General features: G+C 44.1%; 1 protein-coding gene across 2 annotated transcripts in view; it reads left to right on the plus strand.

Annotated features, from left to right (window-relative positions):
- The first annotated feature begins 1380 nt into the window (after positions 1–1380).
- Positions 1381–18195, plus strand: part of MRPL39 (mitochondrial ribosomal protein L39) — a 28795-nt gene continuing 11980 nt past the window's right edge. Inside the window, exons 1-8 of one of the 2 annotated variants that reach the window (XM_043538328.1) lie at positions 1381–1388; positions 3688–3753; positions 6076–6282; positions 6639–6778; positions 8981–9080; positions 10772–10839; positions 12916–13028; positions 15253–15318. In XM_043538328.1, coding sequence (XP_043394263.1) covers positions 3708–3753; positions 6076–6282; positions 6639–6778; positions 8981–9080; positions 10772–10839; positions 12916–13028; positions 15253–15318 — 740 coding nt within the window. In that variant the 5' untranslated portion in view covers positions 1381–1388; positions 3688–3707. Of the gene's footprint in view, positions 1389–3486; positions 3754–6075; positions 6283–6638; positions 6779–8980; positions 9081–10771; positions 10840–12915; positions 13029–15252; positions 15319–18195 lie in introns of those variants that run through there. The other variant, XM_037905686.2, reaches the window with a different exon arrangement.

Consider the following 18195-nt stretch of genomic DNA (forward strand, 5'->3'; position numbering starts at 1 on the left):
TAGAGTCAGAAATTGCTCCTGGCTGGCAGGGGAGTGCCCCATGGGTGGGGGGAGAGGATGCCCAGATTTCTTCCTGCTTCCTCCAGGAGAGGAACATGGGGGGCGGGGAAAGAGAGCGGTGATGCATAGATGCTGCTCCCCCCAAAAATTCCTCTGTGTCCCCCTAGGGGGCTGTAAGGAGGGGAGTGAGGAATGCCAGGGCTTCCTGCGTCCAGGTCACTTTCCCCACCTGGGCTGTGCTGTGAGGCAATAGGAGCTGCTGTTCTCCTGCCCACCCCTTATGTAGGCCAGGTGGGGAAAGTGACCTGGATGCAGGGAATCCTAACATCGCTCCCACACTCACAGTCCCCTAGAGGGGGTGGCGAGGAGCAGTGTTCTGGGGGGCGGGGAAGCAAGCAGCAATGCCAGCTGCTCTGTGCATCCAGGTCAGTTTCCCCATGTGGGTGCAGCAGGGTGGGTGCAGGGCTTAGGGGCACAGGAATGGGGTGCTGGGGTTGGGGGCAAAGGAGGCACAGTGCAGGGGTTAGAGGTGCAGGAGGGGCAGGGATTGGGGCACAGGAGGGAGGGACAGGGGTTGGGGCAAAGGGGGCACAGTGCAGGGGTTAGGGACGAACGGAGGGTGGGGAGCGCATTGGGGCCAAGGGCAATGGGGGTTGGGTGCCACATCCATGGGGGCCAAAGACACCAAAAATACAAGTTTGCCCAGGGCACCATTTTTCCTAAGGCTGGCCCTGCGCATCCTCACCAGAAGTGCTTCCATCGACTTAAGAGGGGCAGTGTGTGTGTGGAGATGCCTCCATGCACAGCTCCCCACCGGTAGCCTGACTGCACCCTCCCTCAGCTTCTTGCTCCAGGCCAGGAATGATGCAGCTGCATCGGGCTTCTTGGCTGCCCCCTTCCTGCTCGGAATATGGGGCAGCTGACTGGAGTCTGGGCACGGAGCTCCGCGCCAGGTACAGCCATGCTCCCAGTGGGGAGTGGGGGAACCGAGAGCTCGGGTTGGGGGGAAGCCTGGCTCCCGGCAGGGAGAATCATAGAATATCGAGGTTGGAAGGGACCTCAGGTCATGTAGTCCAACCCCCTGCTCAAAGCAGGACCAATCCCCAACTAAATCATCCCAGCCAGGGCTTTGTCAAGCCTGACCTTAAAAACCTCTAAGGGAGATTCACATCTGTTGTCTGGTTGACTGCCCTGTTCCCAGAGGGGACCAGGGAGGTAAGAAGCTGAATGTGGCTGCCCCGTTCCTGGCAAGGAGCAGAGAGCCTGGGGGGACAGCCGGGCTCCTGGTAGGGAGATCCGCACCCAGAGTCTGATCAGCTGCTGTGCTCCTGTCCTGGTGGGAAGCTGAGACAGGCTTCTTGCCTCCCTGCCAGGAGCAGGGGGCAGCAGTCTGGGCTTCTCAGCTCCCTAAGCAGGGAGTGGGGAGCCAGTTGGGTTCAGCCCAGCGGGGAGCGAGAGGCAGCTGGGATCTGGCTGCTGCTTTCTTGTCAGTTTCACAGCTCCAGCATGGACAGGGCTGGATTAACCTTTTGTGGGCCCGATGCCAAACACAGTTGTGGGCCCTCATGGGGGCAATGGAGCATGATGCAGGAGAGTTGGTCCCCGGAGCAAGGGGCCGGCCAGGGGCATGGCATGGCAGGGGCGGTCCCACTCTGCCCAGCCCAGTGCGAGGGCACTATTTACAAACCAGCAGTTGCCAGACACACAATGGCCCGCCCGGCCCTGTACTGCCAGCATGCCCCTTCCTCTTGGGGGTGGGCCCATGCCATGCCACACAGCCCCCCCCACCTCCCCCCGATTCCCTATGGCCAGAGCCTCCCCGGACCCGCTATGCCCAGCACCCTGCCACAGATGCACAGCACCCCACACAGCACCACCCCTGCTCTGTGCCCCCCAGCCCACAGCTCTACCACAACTGCCCAGCACCCCACACAGACCCCACTCCCTAGTGCCCCAACACACAGAGATCTTCCCTGCCCTGTCACAGCCCAGCACCTCCCCAGCCCAGGTGCTCCAGATACCCACTCCCCCATGCCCTGCCTCCTGGCCGCACTAACCAGCTCTGCTGGGAGGTGACTTTGTCTGCCGGGCTGAGCCACCAGTGCAGCCAAGGCTGGTCCCAGGGTGGGGAATCACTCCGGCCCTTCGGGAGTGGCACTATCAGCCAGGCCATGGCCTGCCCCAGCCGGGCTCCCTCAGGACCTACTTGCCTGGAGGGGCCCAGCTAGCCCCCACACACACTGTCCGAGACTCGCCAGACTTTTGCACTAGTCCCAGGAGGCTCAGCTCCAGGGAGACAGATGGGGCCCCACAGGTGGTGGGAAGCAGAGACAGCGGGGAGCCGGAGGTGCACTGAGGTCAAAACAGGAGGCAGAGAGAAGCTGGCGGGTGGGGCCAGAGGGTGGAGAAGAGCCCTTGGCCGGCCGGCGAAAAGGCCAAGAGGAGCAAGTTGTGGGCCGGGGGAAGCGGGGAGCTAGTGGGCTGGCGGGCTCTCAGGGCACAGTGCAAGCAGAGCAGGCTGGGGCCCCTTCTGAGCATGGGCTTTGCTCCATGTAAACCAGGTACTGAGCATGCAGCCCTGAAATTGGCAAGACAGCCAACAGCAGACATAAGTAAGGCATTGTCTACGCGAACTGACTCGCCCTAACTACACCAACATAAGCGCTATGCCTCTAGTGGAAGTGGAGTTATGATGTCAGTGTAATAGGGCACTTCATTGGCGGGACAAGGCTATAGTGTGTACACTGACATCTAATGCTGTAGTGTAGCCCAGGCCTTAGTCAGCGATAGAGCCAAGTATATACCCCAGAAGTCCTGGTTCATACTTCTTCTGAAGATGGAAAACTCTTTAACTGAATGCAGATTCATTGCAACTCTGTCAGTGTTTTCTAAATTCATTTTTAAATTGTGAATTTAGGTATAAGAAATTTTTAATTTCTTACGTTTTAACTTCCAGAGGAGTTAATGTTGTCAAAACAATTGTCTGTTACTCACATGCTCAGTGTCTGTCATATCTTTGTCCTGTTGTGATCTGGCTGAATCACTGCCATGAGTGAACACAGCAAAATTGTAACAGACTTGTCTAAGCAATTTAAGAGGTTTACTTTGTTGACGAAATCATCTTCTTATGTTGACAGCGTCTAGGTATCAGCCTGAACCTGACTCAAATCTTCTTTTGTGGGAGGAAAATTATTGGGCAGTTTGTGGTGGAACATTTTTAATCCCAAGGTTTCCTCAGCCTCAGTGAATGTACTTTAAAGCCGGGATATAGTAGAGAGGTGATTCCTGATGACTGGGACCTGAGTGGTTATACTTTATCTCTCTGCGCTTGAAACGGGACACTACAAGGCATCTACGCCATGGCACAACTTAAAGATTGCAGCGCGTGCAGAACGCAGCAACCTGCTTATGCAATGGGATTGCCTGCGGGAACCCCGTTACACCAGGGGCGCCCCTCTCGCCCGGAATGGGTTTCCGGCGCAGCGCGGCGACTGTGCGCGCGTGCAGGCGGGGGAGCCGCTCCCCGCGGAAGGATACGGTTCAGGGCCGCGCGGCGAAGCGCTGGCGGGTAACCCGAGGACTCGTTCGGAACCCGCCCCCAGCGGCCGAGGCTGGCGGATCCCTGCGCCGCGGCCCGTGTTTCCGGGGGAGCCTGCGGCGGGTGCGCGCGCTCGGGGGAGGCCGCAGGGAGCAGCAGCAGCTGGGCCATGGCCGCGCGCTGGGCGACCCGCTGCCTGCGGAGCCAACACGCCCGTGAGTGACCCCGACCCTGCGCGGGAGTAGGGGCAGTGCCGCCACCCCCCCCCCCCCGGGCCCTGCACTTTGGGGGGAGGGAGTAGGGCAGTGACCTCCCCTCCTCCCCCGGCCCTACACTGACTATTGGGGGCTGGGCGTAGCTATGTGTTATTTGCATAGCTTCAGCAGTGTGGTAGGTGGGAACACCACGTTCCTTCCCTCTGCTGACCTGAGGCTTTGTCTCCACTTAAAATGCGACAGCTGTGCCTCTGTAGCACTTCGGCATAGGGCAAGGCTACAGTTGAAATGATGCAGCACTTTAATGAAGATGCTGTACACCAACAGGAGAGAGCTCTTCCCTGGCATAGTTAATCCACCTCCCTGAGAGGTTGTAGCTCACCTCTCCCACTGACATAGTGCACTTGTGTGTATGTGTGTGGGGGGGGCGGGGTTAGGTTGGTATGACTACATTGCTCAGGCATATAGATTTTTTCACACCACTGAGCCCTGGTCTACACTGGGGGGGATCAATCTAAGTTATGCATCTTCAGCTCCGTGAAGTCGATGTACTTAGATCAGTTTACCGTGGTGTTGTCACTGCGGTGAGTTGACTGGTGCCGCTCCCACCCCCACCCCCACCCCACCGACTCCTCCTGCACCTCTCACAGCGGTGGAGTGCAGGAATTGACAGGAGACAGCTCGGGGGTCGATTTATCACATCTAGACTAGACACGATAAATTGATCCCCGCTGGATGGATCCGGCGGGTAGTGTAGACGTAGCCTGAGTGACATGCTTATACAGGTCTGTAGTGTAGTGACCATAGACGCTACCTATGCTGGAGCTGTGAAATGGACAAGAAAGCCAGCTCCTGGCTCCCTAGCCAGGCTTCTCGGCTCCCCGCTTGCTGCCAGGAACGGAGCAGCTGAGCAGACACCAGGCATGAGTCTCCCTGCCGGGAGCCTGGCTTCCCTCTCTCCCTCTCCCACCCTCCCGTCTCTTGTTGCTGTAGTTAATCTACCTCCCCGAGAAGCAGTAGCTAGTTTGACCAAAGAATTCTTGTGCTGACCTAGCACAGTCTACACTGGGGGTTAGGTTGGTATAGTTACATGTCTCACAGGTGTGGATTTTTCACACCCCCAAGAGATGTAGGTATATCGAGGTAAATTCCTAGTGTGGTGCTGGCCTCGGTTATAACTCCGTGGCTTACCTGTCTAGGCACAATGTTTTAACTTAGGAGTTTGGAAGCAGCTCTTGTATAGTGCAGGTTTTTTTGTAAGAGTAATATTCTCCCAACCCCCCCGTGCCTGATTTCCAAAATGTTTTGTTTGGTTGTGGATCACCCGTGATCCATGGATCATTTCCTCGGGGACTACAGAATGTGAAATGTTTTGGAAATCATGTGGTGTGTGTGTGCATGCAGAATCACTTGTATAAATAATAAAATTCACATTTTAAAATAAAATGAGATGTTCGTTACTAAAAACAAAAGCTTGCAAAATTCAGTTATGTGGGACAAGTAAATTTGTTTAAACAGGCAAGAAAATTATTATGGTAAAGGCTGAGATGTCAGATGGTAAATTTTTATAACTTTGCAAGGCTTGAACTTAGCTAATGTATTAATTTAGTGATCTGAGGTGCTTCTTATTTATAATCATTGAGTTAAAAATGGTTCTGGATAAATATGGACAATAATTTTTGTAGTTATTCATGCTAAGGTGTGGGTAATCAAATCTCAGATTTCATGATGTAAGACAATTGTTGTAGGAGTCTGAAAGGAATGTTTCCTCATGGGCACCATTGCATAGTTAAACTAATTATGCCTGGATTTTTGTGTTCTTTTAAAACATCAGGTTATTCTCCCGCAGTTGGGGGCGGTTTACAGGATATGATGCAGCAAGGATTTTCCATACAGGATCAGAACACAAGTTCTTTTGAGAAAAAATTATCCCACAATTCCTCTTATGTATTCATGAGGAGAAAGTAAAGAGAGATACAGATGCAATCATGGCTTGTAATAGACTCAAATACAGAGTCTGAAAGATTACAAGTAAGATTTTAGGTTTGTGTTGAGCCTTTCTATTTAAAGGCTAGCCTTTCTATGTTTAACTTTTGAATATTTAGGGTCTGGTTTTTGCATAATGAGTGATTATTACAAATGTTAGGTGTGAACTGGAAGTTAGTTGCATTGCAATATGGATACAGTTGTATTACAATTAAAGGTTTGTTGAGTTAGTGGCTCATGTTTTTCTACTCATTGACTATGCTAATTAGTCTATTTATTTTTGTGAAATATTTTGAGAAGCTGCATGTTGCTTAGTTAAGTCACTTCTTTTTCCAGGGTTTATTTCAACAGCTCCTGCTTCTCGACTGTCAACAGCTGAGATTGTTCAGATGCGTAATGAACTCTTCACTAAGGAGAAAGAGAGACAGTTGTCTCTCTATCCACGAATTGAGAAGATTGAAGTAAAATATGTTGGCAAATCTCATCCTGGCACTTCATTTGTTATGAACAAAGCTTTGTCTACTCCATACAATTGTGCCATGCGTAAGTAAATGGAATCACAAACTGTTCCATTGTGTATCAAAATCACTTTGCTGATAAATGTATTTACCATCCAAACTGGCACATACTATTATTGTCGTCATTGTAAAGACAAACGTAGTGGTCCAGGTAATAATACATACAATCACAGTATTTCAGTTTGGCATGTATAAAATACAGATAGTGGGATTTAAGGAAAAAGTTAATTTCCATGGATTCTGATAGTATTCCCGCACAAAGGTTTTTCCAGCAATGACTCTTGCATTTTGGTATAATAAGTTTAGAACTCTAAATTGCAAATTTTAGCTATATTAGAGGGATGTTGATCACTGCCTTGTATTCTTTCACTTCTTTTTTAGACTTAAGTGAATGGCATTGTAAGAAATCAGTATTGGCACTTGTGGATGGAGAGCTTTGGGACATGTATCGGCCTTTGACCAAATCATGTGAAATTCAGTTTCTTACTTTCAAAGACGAAAATCCAGAGGAAGTGAACAAGGTAAGTCAGCGTCTTATTTCTTTATGCAGTTTTTCCTGTCTTATCCCTGATTCAACGTCCAAGGAAGTCATTGAAGTTTTTCCTATTGACTTCAATGAGTAGGTTAAGGCCTTAGTTTAAATGAAATGAATGAAATTCTAGCTCTTTTTGTTACATGAGAAAATGCAAGTTGTTAAAATCGCACATTTTTTGTTGGCTTCATCTCTGCTGCTGTTTGGACAGTCTACTATCTCCACCAATTTTTGCACCTGTATAGGAAAGCAAAATCTTAGTCTGCACTCTAGAGAAAACAAGAGTTGTATTAAAGCCTGAAAATTAAGATATTAAGAAACCTTTTCCTTCAAGCTGCATATGAACAAGATTGACACTGCAGTAGCTGGGAATAACCATGTTGAAAAACTTTACTGAAAGTATAGTAGGATGCATAAAATAAGTTTAGTCTAAATTTCTGTAACTAAAAATTTATAGCCTACTAATAACGCTACGCTAAAGATTCTACATTATATAGAGGGAAAGAGGGTCTATGAACAGTTCCAGACAGGGAGAGGAGGAGCAGAAGTAGTTGTGTTTGTAATATGTCTTTAGTGCATTAATACTGGCTCAAATATGGTAGAAGAGTTGATTTGTCACTCCATGTAAGTATCTATTGCTTTCACCAAATATATTTATTTATGTAGTTGATCCATCAGTTCTAAGAATTCAGGTAAAATCCTAGTTTGCAATGTAGGAATGTTTTTTGTTACATTATTATATTTATATTTTGGGAGCACCTGGGAACCCAGTCATTGATCAGAACTCCTCTGTGCTAGGCACTGTACAAATACAGAATAAAAAGAGTCTCTTCCCCAAATTGCTTATAATCTAAGTGTAGAACATGAGACCACACACAGATACAGAAGAATATTGTAGTAGACAAAGGACTGGGAGTCAGAATTGCCCGGTTCTGTTCCTGACTGTGTGGTCTTTTGCAAGTCACTTAAACTCTGTCTTTCCATTAACCCATATGTAAAAGGGTCAAATTGTACTTGCTACATACCTTTCAAAGATGATGTGAGGAATATTACTTATATTGCATACTAAAAATGATAATACTTTACATTTTTAGTCAGTGATGTTAACTTCAGTAAAGAATCATTTTGGCGGAAGAGTGCATAAGCTGGGTTAGTGTTCCCTCTGCTTTAAAACCAGGGTCGCACTGGAAGAAATAAGTGGTAGTCGCCTAAACTCCACCCTACAACTCAAGTTCCACATCCATCTGTTTCCTTGAATTCCGTGGGCATGAATAATATAGGTGGTAATGTTGATGTTTAAACTGTCAGTTCAGGCATCAGAGTTATTGTTTCAGGTTGTCTAAAGACTCCAGTAAACACTTGATTAGTAGACACTACATTAGTTTACATCTGGTTCACATTTTGAAGTTTATCTTCACATCCATAAGGATGTTAGTATCTTAATTATTTCTCAGTGAAAATTTAGACCACAAAATGCAGTAACTGGGGCAAAGCACTAGCTTGCAAAATCACTGTGTACTGTTCCAGTTCAACCCCTTCCTTGAAATATTGTAAACTTTAGAACTTACTCTAGGCCTGAAGATATAGATACATAGTAACTAGTACTTCCTATCCTCACCTTCAAGGTCCTCTATAATCTCACCTCGCTTCTCCTCTCTCTTGATCTACTGCTTGCATCCCTCCCTCCTTGCTTCTCCCTTTATCTCCTCCTCATGCTCTCTCCATTCTCTTTCATGCTGCCTCCTGCAACTTGAACAGTCTGCAAGATATTCTCTTCATCCTCTTTCAGATCCCTCCCTTGAAATACTTTTTTTCCGGAAATCTTTTATACCTTGTTTTCTCACCTTTCTTTACCTTTACCTTTTTCTTTGAGTTGACCTGTCTCGTAGAACCTGATCCTGCAGTTAGATCCACATGGGTGGACTATTGAAAGATCAGGACTGTTGATTCAAAGCTTTTTCCGAAAGGGTGAACGTGGAGTTCTATTTTGTAAAGCTTATGTTTGTAGCACTGTATAAATGATAAAATATGTATGTTTTATTAAAATACTAATGCACAATGGAAACTAGCAAACTTATGAGGAATTCAGTTTTAAAGGAAGAGTCACTATTTGAATCAATAGCTGAACTAGTCTGTCATGAATTGGCAACTTCAGTATAGTAAATTTTGTTTGAAATGCTCTTTATTACAGGCCTATTGGCGTTCCTGTGCCATGATCATGGCATGTGTGTTAAAGCAGGCATTCAAAGATGAATACTCAGTCAGTCTGATCAGAGCTCCAGAAGTGCCAGGTGATATAATTTTTTTTTGTTGATAAGCTTGCCTAGACCCAGTTCAGGTGCATTCCAGCACGTTTAGGGGCTCTCTTTCCTACTGATGAGAGAGATTTATTATTCCTGCATTTCTAAAATGTGTCACTGTAATGTCTGGGTGCTCTAGACATTCATTTCATGTCCAAGGAATGTACTCTGGGAGTACAGCCCAGTTGTACCTTCTCTCTTCCCCTCTCCCTCATCATTTCAAGGGTCAGACATCAACATCTAGTGGTGTTGGAGTGACATCACTAATGTGCTTGTAATAATTGGGATTTCAGAATTGCTTATCTGAACACTTGAAATCCCACCCAGAATGCCTGCATGAAGAAGTGGTCTTGCACCGTGTCCTGAAAGTGGCAAGACTGACACAGCCTAATTTCTGCTGGCAGCAAGTTTTGGACCCTCCATTAAGGATACAGTGACCCAGACCGGTCTGAGGTGTAGTCTCGCCTCTTTCAGTTGGAAGTGTCTTTGCTTATCACAGCTGCTTTGTCACAGTGCAGAAATAGAGGTGGTCTCTGACATAACTGGCTCCAAGCCCATTTAGGGCTTTTAAGATGAGGAACAGGACCTTAAATTATACCTTTTATGATAAGCTAAAGCAACCAGTGTCGGATATGAGGAACTGATGTTTGTGTGAAATTTCCTTTAACGTTTACTCATATGAAATATTAAGTTATATTGCGGGACTATTGTAATAGTTAAACATAATAGCAAAGAGCCTTGAGAATTTCTGCTAATCTGTAGTCTGAATTTTTTTACAATTTTAAATTGACATAAGCAAAAGGTTTTCATATTTATTGTTAAGAATATATATTCAGACTGCTGGGAAGAGAGCATTTCATCCTTGGGCTACTTAAGCGAATCCTGAAATTGGTTGGCTATCTGACAGTATGTCAAAGTGCACTATGAAACTTTTAGTGTGCCATAGCAGGGTCCTCACCGTGACTCTGTGTGTGGCAGATTAGTGTGCAGTACAGTTACACCTTGGCTTGTTGCGCATAAAGTCTTCATGTAGACAAGCCCTAGGTGTTTGATACGTGTGAAGCTGGTAGGCTGACTGTCAGGTTTGACATAACATACCATAACTCCAAATGGCTTTTAGGCAGAAAGGCCAAGGACTGAATGAATGTGCATGGAGACCATGCTGTCTCCTCCTACCTCAGTATGTTGTCAGAGTTTGAAATGGTGTTGCTGCTGCCTGTGTTACCTCCTCTGTGGATAAATAAATGACTTCAATATTATATTCTGTCTGTCTGGCACCTTTGAGAAATACAATCCTCTGTACAAATGAAAAGTGCAGAAATACTTCAGAGAGGAGGAGGGCCTGAATTTATGTCATACTTATCCAGAAAAAAACTGTTTTGATGAGTGGGTACAGACTGCCATGCTCTTATAAAAACTGTAAATACCCGGAACATATTTTTGGGGTGAATATTTAAGAGACAAACAGAATCTGTCATTTGGGTTTTATAAAATCCAAACTGTCCAGCTGTGATTATAATCCACAGATTTCAGTTTGTGATCCTTGCTATATTTCTATAACAGAAACAGCCTTGTTTTGGCCCTTATTTATTCAGACTAGTAATGTTTTTGTAAAAATGTTGAGGCCGTGAAACAAAATGTATACTTTGTTACAAATAACAGCGTTTTCTCTGGCTCTGCAGTGATCTCTGGAGCTTTCTGTTATGATGTTGTTTTGGACAGCAGGCTTGATGACTGGAAACCAACAGAAGTAAGTACAATTTGTCTTCTGAAAAGTCATTACACCTCTACCCCGATATAATGCGGGTTCGCATACAACACGGTAAAGCTCTGACATGCTGCTCTGAGCTGCGTATTAAGGGTGCCGGGCCAGACCTGAGGGGTTGGAAAAGGGGCAGAGGGTCTCAAGGGCGGTCAGAGGCGTCCCCCCCCCCCCCCCCCCGAAGGGTCTGGGAGGCAGGTGCTGTGGGGGGGCACTTTTGGGGGACCCGCAGTCCAAGAATGGCCCGGGGGATTAGCGGGGGGCCAGGAGCAGCCCGCTCCGCTTCCCTCGCCCTGGCCCCGGCCGTGTCGCTCGGGGGAGGGGGTTTGGGGGAAGGGATCCCCCTTGCACTCACCAGCTGTGGAGGAGCCCGGCTCCAGCCCTCTCTACTCTGCCAGCTCCCAGCTGCGGTGCTCCGCTTTCCTCCGCAAGTGAGTGCGGGACCTCCCCTCCCGGTCCCCACACACACAGCAACATGGCTGGGGCCAGGGGCAAGGAAAGCAGAGCGGGCTGGGGCTGCATTGCTCCGCTTCCTGCTGCCAGTGAGTGCAGGGGGGATCCTTTTCCCCAACCTCCCCGCGCTTACCAGCGGTGGGAAGCGGAGTGCCGCCGCTGGGAGTTGGTGGAGTGGAGCGGGCTGGGGCCGCATTGCTCTGCTTCCCGCCGCTGCTGCTGAGTGCCTGTTGGGGTGGGGGGTGTGGATAGGGGTCAGAGTAGTCAGGGAACAGGGAGCAGGGGGATGGGGAGGGGGTGGGGTCCTGGGGGTGATTAGGGATGGGGGTCTCTGGAGGGGGTGATCAGGAAACAAGGAATGGGGAGGGGGGCAAAGCAAGTTCGTTATAACATGGTCTCACCTATAACATGGTGAGATTTTTTGTCTCCCGAGGACTGCGTTATATCGGGGTAGAGGTGTATTATAGTTTACTCCTCCTTTGTTTCGGTGACCTCCTTTTTTTAAAATGGGAACAGTCTTGCTTTACTGTGGCAACAGTTTAGAGACCCCTATTACCTGACTACCCCAGGCAAACCTCTGCCCCCATGTGGAGCCCCATTAAATTAAAGATGGCTGTAGCTAGCACAGTTTTTTTTCTCCAAGTATGGAGAAGGTGATATATGCTTACTTAAAAATATTATGAGTGTACTAAATATTAAACTGTAATTGCTTAAACATGCCATATAAATGCAGACTATTGAGGACAGAGGGCTCAAAGCTGTTTAGACCTTTAATCAAGCCTCATGACTTCTTGTGAGGTTAAGTGAAAACAAATATATTTCACTGGGCAGGTGTTTCTTCTTATAATGCATGCTCACCAGAAGAGGGGAAAAAAAGATGTATGGCTAAGGGGGCAATGTTAACAAAATACAGAATTTCACTTCAGTGCAAGCTGTAGTTTAACTTGCCCACTTTGAAAAACTTTCTAAGGTAGTTGTGAGTCATCTTCAGGTTCTCAATCCAGTAAATATTTTGATTGTTGCAAATGTCTTCTGAGTACTGAAGTTTGATTTTTGGAGTGGGCAATCAGTTCTGTATTTATTGATGTATCAGTAACGTCCACTCTTTTGAATTTGTTAGTAAAGAGGGTACTTCCAGGTGGGATTTTGATTGATCGCTGGAAAACTAGCCAGGGATTAGCCGGATTAGTGTTCAGCAGTGGCAGGATAATGTCTATGCATATAGTATGTTTGGAGGAGCTTGTGGAAACTCTTCCAATGAATTAGAAGTCTCACTAAAAATTTGGAAATGGGAGGGCATGGGTAATAAGGAATTCCCATTTTCTTTGGGCCTGATGCAATATCGATTGAAGTCAATGAAAACACACCCATTGATTTCAGTGGCAGGGGCCACTCCCATTTAAAATGACTGTAATGTCCTACCAACAGTAATCATTACCATGCCTATTGCTGATAGATATATTTGTAGGAATTTATAGATCTACTATGAGTATCCTTAAAAGTTTGTTGTTTACCATTTTTACTGCTTGTTACAATGTTTTTTATACATACAATGTGTATTAAAGAGCAGCTCAAGAACAGGGGTAACATAGTCTACTTTTTTGTTTTAAGGACAACTTCCGTTCTCTTACAAAAGAAGCATACAATCTAATTCACAAAGATCTGCCATTTGAAACATTGCACGTTGAAGCAAAAGTGGCATTAGAAATGTTTCAGCATAACAGGTCAGTGTTTATTTCAGATTTAAACAAAAATAGTAAAGACCAAATTGGATTGCTAAAGGAAATATAACCTTTAAAAATGTGACAATTGAAGTATGGAGGGTTAGATCCTCAGTGTAAATTAGTGTAGCTCCACTGACTTCAGTAGAGCTAAACTAATGTACACTAAGTTTTCCTGTTAAATGCATACACTAGGTGGCACTACAGTGTATAACTGAGAGGTGTTTAAGAACTTGGAACAGTTATGAGATTTTGTATTTAGTATCAAACTAGTGAAATCTTGACATTCTTAAAGTTCTTTCACCATATTATTCGTGATTAGATTCCTCACATGCTTATTCTTTTAAGTTTTGGTCTATACAGCACATCTCTGTTTTGAGAGATTCAAATGCAATATGTGAATCCAGGAAGTTATCCTCTAAAAACCATTACATTTTACCATCAGCCTTGGTTAACAGGTGACTGGCTGTGCTTGGCACTCCACCCAACTACCTGGGAGGCAGTGTGATCTAATAGATAGGTAAGCCCCTTCATTTTCAGTTTAAACCGATTTTTACCAGAGAAATCGCAGATTTTACAAAAAGGATTATTTGTTTTTTCCGACTTTCACCTTACTTTTGTATCATTCAAATATATAAAAATAACTTGTTTTATTAGGAAAATACAATACATTGCATGAGATATATGTATTATGATAATACATTAGTCTGTGTGTGTATATGCAAAGCTGTCTGTTGAAGTAAGGCTATGTATTAGATTAGAAGATACACACAATAAACAAACAGGCATGCACACAAGCTCTGAAGTGTGTGTGCATCTGAATGTACTGATGAATCTCACATCCACTTCGTACGCATTTCAGGCTGTTAGCAGATGCTGTTTAAAGAGCTGACACCCAAAAATGGGAGGAAAACAAAAATGTGTCAGAATACATTTCAGAAAACAAGGCGTATTAAAGTTTAAAAAAAACAAACAAAAACCAGGAGAAAAGGATGAAGCTGAGTGTATACCCTCAAATGGTGTGGCCCAGTTATTAAATGTAAATATTTATAGGCTATTAGTTCTAAGTCTACAACGGTAAACTGTTTGTTCAAATGAAAAGTTTTATTTGGGGATTGGAGAGGTATTGTTTTCTTAAACTCAGAGATGGCCTGGTGTTTTGAGTTCTGTTTTAGTTCTGCAGCAAACCACGCTGAATTTCATTAATCAAAGCATTAATCTACTGAATACTTTTTTACTAGTTTTTTCCACCGATCTTCACCTGTTTCTGTTGTTGTTGTTGTGATAAACACTGATCAATTCCTGTGAAAAATAAAATAAAATAAAACCCAAAACGAAGTGCCCTATAAATGGGGTACTGACCAGGGCCTGGGATTTATCCCTGGCTTGGCCGTGATCTACTTTGTGATCTCAGGCAAGTTGCTTTACCTCTCTGTGCCTTTCTTTCCGCACCCCATAGTTGTGGGACAAAAATAATGGATACTAATGGACTCTTTTTAATCAAGTGAAGAAAGGCATACCACCCGGTGGCTGGAAGTTAAAGCTGGACAAATTCAAATTAGAAACTAGGCAGACATTTCTGCAGTGAGGGTGTTTAATCATTGTAACAAACTACTGAAGGAAGTGGTGGATTCTTTATCATTTGATGTCTTCAGATCAAGGCTAGATGCCTTTCTGGAAATTATGCTTTAGCTAAACACAAGTTAGTGGACTTATTACAAGGTAGCTGGGTGTAATTCTGTGGCCTTTGTTGCACAGGAGGTCCGATCAGATGGTCCCTCTGGCATTAACATCTTTGTATCTAGAAAGGCTTATTTTTATTGAAATGTTCTTTCCACAAAATAAAATGAATGTAACTGCTTTGAGCTGGACTGGCTCATTCATGACATACATACTTTTCTTGAGATATGTCAAAAAGGCCTTAAAATATGAACGGTAAGGGTTTAAAATTGTTTCTAATCTTATGAATATTGAGCACAATTATTAAAAAGGCTTCTTTGATGCATAGATCAAAGATTTTTCTCATTATTTTTCCCGTATTAACTTAATAGTAGAGTTAAGGATTAGGTTCTGAAAGGCTACTATTGACTTCAAGGGGCTTCTGCATCAGACCCTTATAGATTACAAAAATAATATGAAGCAACTTGATTGTTTTTGCTTCTTCATATATGTAACTTTATATCTGACAAATTTGTGAAGTGTGCTGGTTTTTTTTTTTTTTTTCAAGGTACAAAATGGATTCAATAGAACAGAAAGCATCGCAAAATCCTGAAGGTATAGTAAAGTTACATCGGTGAGTAAAACTTGAATTTTATTCTGTAATGATTCATAATAAGGTCCAGTTACTTTGCAAAATTATATGCACCTGAAAAAAAGATAAGTGACTTGTGATGTATTTTTAATTAAACTTTGATTTCTGGGTTAGCTGTATTCTGATCTATATCGGTTCTTCCACAGCACCATTATTGTTATATTTAACTCTTGATGGGGGCTCATTAAACTTTTCAGAAAGCTTTTAAGATAGTGGGCTTCCTTCCCCCGCTGCCTCCCATCTCTTACTGATGGTAAACACTGAAAAAAACCCATCACTTTAAAAGCTTTATATTAAGGTTCTAAATTAAAAACTAGTTTTAGCAATTTTAATGTATTAGAAGAAAAATACTTTAAAACAAAAACTGAAATGTTCCTGGTAATCTTTTTATGCCAAAATCTCATTCCTTTTCCAGTTTTGGCAAACCGTAGTCCTGTCAGCATTGCATTTCTTACACTTATGTTTACACTGGAGTCAGATTGGAACTGGCTTCAGGTGTTAAAGGAAAGAAATGCAGAAAAAAGTTGTAGGAATCTGATTGGTGAAAGGAGAAATTGCTTGAGAGGGGAAGAAATGTTTGTCAGTCCATGAATTGTAAAAGGATCCATTTTTGGTTTAACCTCATGCATGCTATTCAGACCACTTGATGTTTGTGTGTTACCATGAGTGGTGGTTGTGGTTTGGAAACTCCCTACGGAAAAGTAGGCTTTGCAGAGATGGCTAGTTTTGAAATAGTGTTTTTCCTGGGGAAATCTATATTTGCAGAGCACAGAGTGGGGACTGAGGACAGAAGGGAAGAGGGGTTGGCTGATCTTTGAAGGAAGTGTGTGATGTGAAGGGTATTTTTTTTTTTTTTTTTTTAATTCTCCTGCATTTTGTATATTTTCCTGAGTTGGTATCTTCGTTCATTTTTATTATTATTATTTATTTATTTTTAAGCATTGGAGTTTTCAGATATATGATGGGGGAAATCCTCCTTAAAGCAATAAATAGAATAATAGAATCATAGAATATCAAGGTTGGAAGGGACCTCAGGAGGTCATCTAGTCCAACCCCCTGCTCAAAGCAGGACCAATCCCCAACTAAATCATCCCAGCCAAGGCTTTGGCAAGCCTGACCTTAAAAACTTCAAAAGGAAGAAGATTCCACCACCTTCCTAGGTAATCCATTCCAGTGCTTCACCACCCTCCTAGTGAAAAAGTTTTTCCTAATATCCAACCTAAATCTCCCCCACTGCAACTTGACACCATTACTCCTTGTTCTGTCATCTGCTACCACTGAGAACAGTCTAGAAGATCCATCCTCTTTGGAACCCCCTTTCAGGTAGCTGAAAGCAGCTATCAAATCCCCCCCTCCCCCCATTCTTCTCTTCCGCAGACTAAACAATCCCAGTTCCCTCAGCCTCTCCTCATAAATCATGTGTTCCAGTCCTCTAATCATTTTTGTTGCCCTCCGCTGGACTCTTTCCAATTTTTCCACATCCTTCTTGTAGTGTGGGGCCCAAAACAGTACTCCAGATTAGGATTAGTTTAGGGGAGAAGAATAGAGGGGAAGGATCACGTCCCTCGATCTGCTGGCAGTGCCCCTACTTATACATCCCAAAATGCCATTGGCCTTCTTGGCAACAAGGGCACTGTTGACTGGTTGATCAGGATGAGGCCAAAATGGAGTTTAAAAACTTTGATCCAATGCAGCTAGGAGGACAATGACTGGGCAAAACATTACAGGGGAATCTGTTTTAGCCATTTGGAAGTTCAGCTGAATACAAAAGGCCACTACAATTCATTTTTAATGCTTTTCTTCCACAGGGCAGCTTTGGCCCTTGGGCTGAAGCCCATTGAGATTCTGCAACAAAATATGCTTCACTGACTTTTTGCTCAATACAGCCCTTAGCCGGCAGGTTGTACCAAAGGCTAAAACAAATAAAGATCATAGAAGTGAGAAATGAGTATTATGTCAATAAAATCCAAATCCTGCCAATGCAGTGACTCTTTTATGCAGCATGTTTTCTAATGCTTTGTCTGGTCTTGTTTTAAAATGTCTCAAGCAATAGGGCTTCCACCAATTCCCTTAGAAGACTACTTGCTCTCTAACAAATCTAGCAGTTTTTCTTAATATTCAGCCTAAATCTTCTTTTTCCTTATTTCAGTCCAAAACAGGTATCTCTCTCCCCAATCACTTTCACTCAGACCCAGCATATGGTTTCTAAAGGACACTGGGTTATATTCATAATGAAAGAAATATAAATAATGCTCACTGATTTTGCTAATTTGTGCTTCAGAGCAGTATAAACTACAACTCATCTGCATACCTTCTCACACAAAAAGACCAGTTTTTTTCCTAATAATTTTTCCTTTTAGAATGATTATTCTGAGGTCAAATAAGTTTTGTCTCAACTTTAAGCAAATAAGGTTCCTACTTAGAGAGGGTTTGTCTCACTGAGTTTGATTTTTGATTATATTAAGTTTCTACATACAGTTTATTTACGTATTAAAAATATTTCAGATAAAATGCTAACAATATTACTGTTCGTTTGAGCTCATTAAAAACATGCAGTTTTATTTAGAATATGTTAGCGTTCACTGCCAAATGCTACCTTTTAACAGAGGAAGGACTTTCTGACTTTGCTGCTAATTCAGAAAAGAGGACCTTCCAATATCATCTGAACAAGTGACAATAAAGCTATTAGTCTAGTCATTAATAATCATGCAAATTAGAGATGGAAAGACTTATTATCTAGGTCACCGAGTCCTCCCCTGCCAGTACAGGACTGTTCTCTGCACCCTGTTTACTAGTGCTTTATTGGCTTGTTTTAGCAATTATTTTACACTTCAGCTTACAAACATCAGAGCAGATAGA

Source organism: Chelonia mydas, chromosome 1 (assembly GCF_015237465.2).
Source record: "Chelonia mydas isolate rCheMyd1 chromosome 1, rCheMyd1.pri.v2, whole genome shotgun sequence".
In the NCBI taxonomy this organism is placed as follows: domain Eukaryota; kingdom Metazoa; phylum Chordata; order Testudines; family Cheloniidae; genus Chelonia; species Chelonia mydas.